At 48.4% G+C, this 4,881-nt stretch overlaps 1 protein-coding gene across 20 annotated transcripts in view; it reads left to right on the plus strand.

Annotated features, from left to right (window-relative positions):
- The first annotated feature begins 1,279 nt into the window (after positions 1-1,279).
- The window catches only part of NTF3 (neurotrophin 3), a 106,590-nt gene continuing 102,988 nt past the window's right edge, over positions 1,280-4,881 (plus strand). For 10 of the 20 annotated variants that reach the window (XR_006104134.1, XR_006104137.1, XR_006104133.1 and 7 more), the window contains exon 1: positions 1,280-2,205. Coding sequence is in view for 1 of the 20 variants with exons in the window: in XM_042469200.1 (XP_042325134.1) it covers positions 1,831-1,929 (99 nt within the window). In the remaining 19 variants the exon portion in view is untranslated. Of the gene's footprint in view, positions 2,438-4,881 lie in introns of all 20 variants that reach the window. The other 10 variants (XM_042469208.1, XM_042469202.1, XM_042469205.1 and 7 more) reach the window with 3 other exon arrangements.

Here is a 4,881-nt window from a genome sequence, read left to right on the forward strand (position 1 = left end):
TGCCCCATGCTGAATTTGCCTCATTCTTCAGCTAGGACTACAAATTAGAAGAACTACAGTAAGAGTTGACGACACTGGGCTGAATGGACCCTTGGTACTCAGACTTTTTACCCTCAGAAGGACATTTCCATGTGGATGTTGCACCCCTCTAACTCGATGTAGTACGGAAATATTTTGTTTATTTAGTGTATTTTCATTCGCAAATTCATGTGTAAGCATATTTTAACACTTTATAGGGAGAGAACATAATTCAAATTAGAATAGTTTTATTTAAGTAAATTCAGTATTTTACACTGCATGTATACATGTAACACAAAAAAAGATTGGGTAGAGCATGATGATGATGGACCAGAGCCTCCAAGTTTGACAGCCATCTAGAGCAACTCTTGCATCTCCCTGTGGGTCCCACCCCACTATTTGAGAACTCCTGATCTAAGGACTTTATAAAAAATGGATTTTAAATTATAAATAGAGGCAGGAAAGAGGGCCCTGCCGCCCCTGAACCATGGTTGCTGAAACATGGGTAACCCATCAATGAGCTCACAATCATACCAATCCCAGGTGTCAAATACTGCTCCCAAAGCAGTTATGTTACTAGCAGTCACATGATGTGAGTGTCTCCTCCTCTGTCCCTATCTCCCCTCTATCTTGATAATCCCATCAGACTGATTGTCTTCCCTCTATTTCATTTCCTTTTTAAAACCTTTACTTTTAATACTAATTTTTATTCACTACACACACACATGAGCACATACACATCAATACATTTAAAACTTTAAATTGCAGTAGCACTCTGGAAAAAAAAAAACTCTGAAAGACATGCTGGGCTCAAGGAAGACACAGGAGGATCAAAGCAGCCCCAGGCATAGGATAATGGCTGCTCAAAACTAGATATCATTTTGTTTTCATTAACAAGTGCAACTACAGAGAGAATGGGCCTTGGGTAGTAATGTCTTTTACTTCCTATGGTAGCTTCTTATCCTTCTGTGTTTCTTCAAGATGTTAAACATATTTTAACCTATATATTATTATGCTCATTATAGCATGTAGTATATGAGTGATGATAAACTAAAGGCTGATCTCTGTCTTGAGGAGGTTATAGTTCAAACTGTAGAGAAACTGATAACATTTGCTGAATGAAAGAAGGAAACAAATGTATCCTTCAGGGATGCTCACAATGATTAAGCCTTTCCCCACAGAGATGAACAATTGTAACTCTTGCTGTGTGTTTACAGACACAGGAGCAGGTGTGGCCTTTTAAATTCTGTTTCCTCTTCTGAGAGGAGCTGAGAAGTTTAAGTCATCAAACGACAGCAATCCTTCCCTGGAAGTACAAGTCACACCTTAGTCAAGTGAAAACCGTCCAGATACTTACTTAAGGCGAAAGTAGTACTCAGGGGGCTTACTTCTAGTGAACAACTCCTTAAGGATCAGGGAGGGATTGGCTTTAACAGGGAAAGCATGATGTGTGCTTGAGAACAGACGCTTGTCCTTCTCCCTCAGCATGATTTCAAAGAACGTTGGAGGCCAAAATGACTGGGACGCATCCAGACAGACATCCTCCAGCCCCGGATGACGACGACGGCGGTCCAAAAATAAAGCCAGCCCCGCCGCAGCCTCCCCGACCTTTGTTCTCTTCCCCGCCGAGGGCTTGGAGCGCTCCGGGGGTCTCCGGGGGAGCGGCGAGAAAGGGGTTAAGGCCCAGCCAGCCATCTGGCGGAGGGGCTTTCCGCAGTCGAGCCGCCCCTTCCCCTTCGCGGCGGCACTCAGCGTTTTAAGGCGCCTGTCCCGTTGGCGGAGGCCAGGAACTTCGGCGCAAGCCATCTCTGGATGTTTCAAAGCTTGTTCTCGAAGAAGCAGACTCCGCTTTCTCTTCATGTCGGCTTCCCTGCAATCGTCCACGCGAATGCCATGGTCACTTCTGCCCCGGTAAGGGAAGGGAAGGGAAGGGAAGGGGGGTTCAGCGCAGTCCCTTCGTCCCAAGGGCCCCCTCCGCGCACAAAAGGAGGGAGGGAGGGAGGCAGGGGGAGGGGACGCCCAACACTGACTTGCCTCCGACTCTCCGCCACAAGTTTCCCGCGAAGGAAGGGCCCAGCCTTCAGCCGGGAGCCCCGGGGGGTTTAGTGGCCAAAGACTGCAGCCTCGCTTACGCCGCCAGGACCTGTGGGATTTCTCGGAAGTAAGTCCCCTGGAGCTGGCTCCCAAGTAAGTCTGCGAAGAGCTACAGCTGCCTCGATTGGTTTCCATTTCCTTTTGATGCAAACTGTTCAAAGGACTCTGTTTCTACGGGGAGAAGTCTCATGCTTTCTCCGATTTGGTGAAAGAAGAGATCAAGCAAGTTTGACGTAGTAGCCCTGAGCCTTTCAAACAGAGACGGAGAGAAGGGTCGGGAAAGAAGAGGGAGCGGGACCCGGTCTCTCCGAGGGCGTTAGGCCAGGTAAAGCCCTTCCTCCCTTCTGGGCCGCCAGAGCCCCAGGGACTGGGCTCCCCTTTCTCCTCGGGGCACTCTTTGGAAAAGAAAAACCAGCCGGTCCCAATTGTGGGATCCCAGGCCTTCCTGGCGGGTCTGTCTCGGGGGGGGGGGGGGGGGAAGGGAGCCGACCTCGGAAGGTCTGCGAGGGCCTTTTGTGTGGCCGGGAGGAGGAGGAGGAGGAGGCCCTTCCCTCTGGGAGCCAAGGAGACCTTGGGGCCCGGACTGAGGGGCCCTCTGCCCTGGCAGCCGCGGGGTTCTTCCGGAGAGGGCGGGGGAGGGAGAAGCCTGAAACCTTTTGGCTACTTTCTGGACCCGGTCGGCAACCGCCCCCCCCCCCTTAAACCTCGGCAGAGTGTGGCGTTTGGCTGGGTCTGGAGCGAGCGGTGGGTGGAGAGAAGGGCCGGGGGCGGTATTCCGGTTGGAAAGGAGCTCTTGGCGCAGGGCAGCTTTGGTGACTTTGTGGCGTCGTAGTCATTGAGAGATGCCTGGAAGACTTTAAAAAGGCGACAGAAGAGGGTCCGTAAATTGTTGTGTGCAGGGCCGACATGAGTTCACTCCCTCTCTTTGCAAAAGCACCAAATGCAAGAGGAATTCAGGAGGCTGTCTCTACTAAAGAGACACCCCCCCCTCGGTCGCCTACATTAGCAGCTGGGAAATGCGTGGAAGAAAATGGAGGGTATTAATCCCAAGGAAGTTAAAAATATATACCCCGTGATAGGATGGCATTGTCACAAAGAGCCACGCAGCCCAGCTGTGCGCAGCTATTGTGGAGCCCCGGCGGCAGCCCCCTCCCCCTCCCCCTCCTCCCCTCCCCCCCCGGGCGGCTGCGCCTGCTCAAAGGGGGCCCTTCCTGTGCTTCCCTAAGTGGGACCTCAAACATCTCCGCAAAGAAAAAGAGTCTATGCAGGAGGATCTTGTTAGCATGTGTCTCTTTGCTTATGTATGTACACTTATTTTTGTCGGGCCGGGAAGGGGGAGGGAATTGACATGAACAAAAGTTGTCATTTGCAGCCTGAAATGGAATCCTGTTCTCTCAGGGGAGTCGGATGGCTGCCGGATTCTTTACACTGGTTCTCACATTCTTTGTCCTGCTGAGGAAATACAGTTAGGGTTACTATCCCAGTATGAAACAACAGCAGAAACGGGAAGAGATGGGAATGGTTCCAGCAACCATTGGTGGCAGAACAACCTTCGGGAGAAAGTGCAGCTGCAGTTAGTTGAAAAGGGATGGGCATTGGGAACAAGCTCAGCAGTTCCAGCACTACAGACTGGAAAGAAATGGGGAGCTGGGCCTAAATCCAGGCCAGTTTCAGGTGGAACCTTTATGTATTGGGAAAGTGAATGCTTAGGCAAATTCTATTGATTCCTCATTGAGGAATCCATTGATTGGATTGGATATGGGAGTTGGATTTAGTTTTTATATAGGTATGCTTAAAACTCATGGCATGGAGCTGCAAGGCAAAGTACTTGCAGGAGATTTTTGGATGGGAAACATGCATTTTAAAGTATTGGAGAAACAGTCTAAAAACATACTTCCAAAAGCAGAGAATGTGTGTCAACACCATAGTTTGTTGTAGCTGTGTGCCTACAAGTCATCATACCATTGTCAACATCCTTTAAAATATACTATTATTATACGATCTGAAGAGAAACCAGAGTATACAGTATACCAGTGTTTCTGACTGTTCCATCATTACTGCAGTTGTTGTCCTAAAAGTACTTATTGTACTGGCATAACTAGTGACAGTTGGTGCCCATCAGGACTAATGGGCAGGATGGCAGATGAATTATGAAATCAAGTCAACAATAGGCAGACCAATTCTGTTCTTCTCTTCCTCTGTGCAAGGACACAGACACTGAAATCCAACTCCTTAACAATGAATATCTAACTGTACAGAATAATATGCTGGCTCAGTAGATTTACTCACTGCTCCAAACTTGATTATCTGCTAGGAGGGAAGTATGGCCTGTACTACTATCTCCAAGCATCCTTGTCTTCCAGTCATGTCACTGTTACAGAAATGAGAAATGGCAACTTTAGGAACAGTTTGTTTCTAATGGCAGGCATTTAGCGTACAAACCTTGCATATTCCACATGCCACACACAAAATCACAGCAAAACTTCCTCTGGACTAGAATCATCCTCTTTAAAAGGGCATGGAGAAGAGGAGATGCCTGTGTCTAGACCTAGCTGCTTCTTCTTCTAAATCTCTCTGGGGAAAAAAAATACATATATCAAAAGTTATTTGGCCTTGTATAGGGTGGGGAAGTGCAAGGGAGGGGCAACAGGCAGATGAACCTGAGCCATTTGCAACTTGTGCCTAACAGGAGATAAGTAGCATATATTCCCACACTGGAAGTTGCTTTCAGGAAACCCTCCTCTTTCTCAGAGTTTTCAACGGCCTGTT

This window comes from Sceloporus undulatus, chromosome 5 (assembly GCF_019175285.1).
Source record: "Sceloporus undulatus isolate JIND9_A2432 ecotype Alabama chromosome 5, SceUnd_v1.1, whole genome shotgun sequence".
In the NCBI taxonomy this organism is placed as follows: Eukaryota; Metazoa; Chordata; class Lepidosauria; order Squamata; family Phrynosomatidae; genus Sceloporus; species Sceloporus undulatus.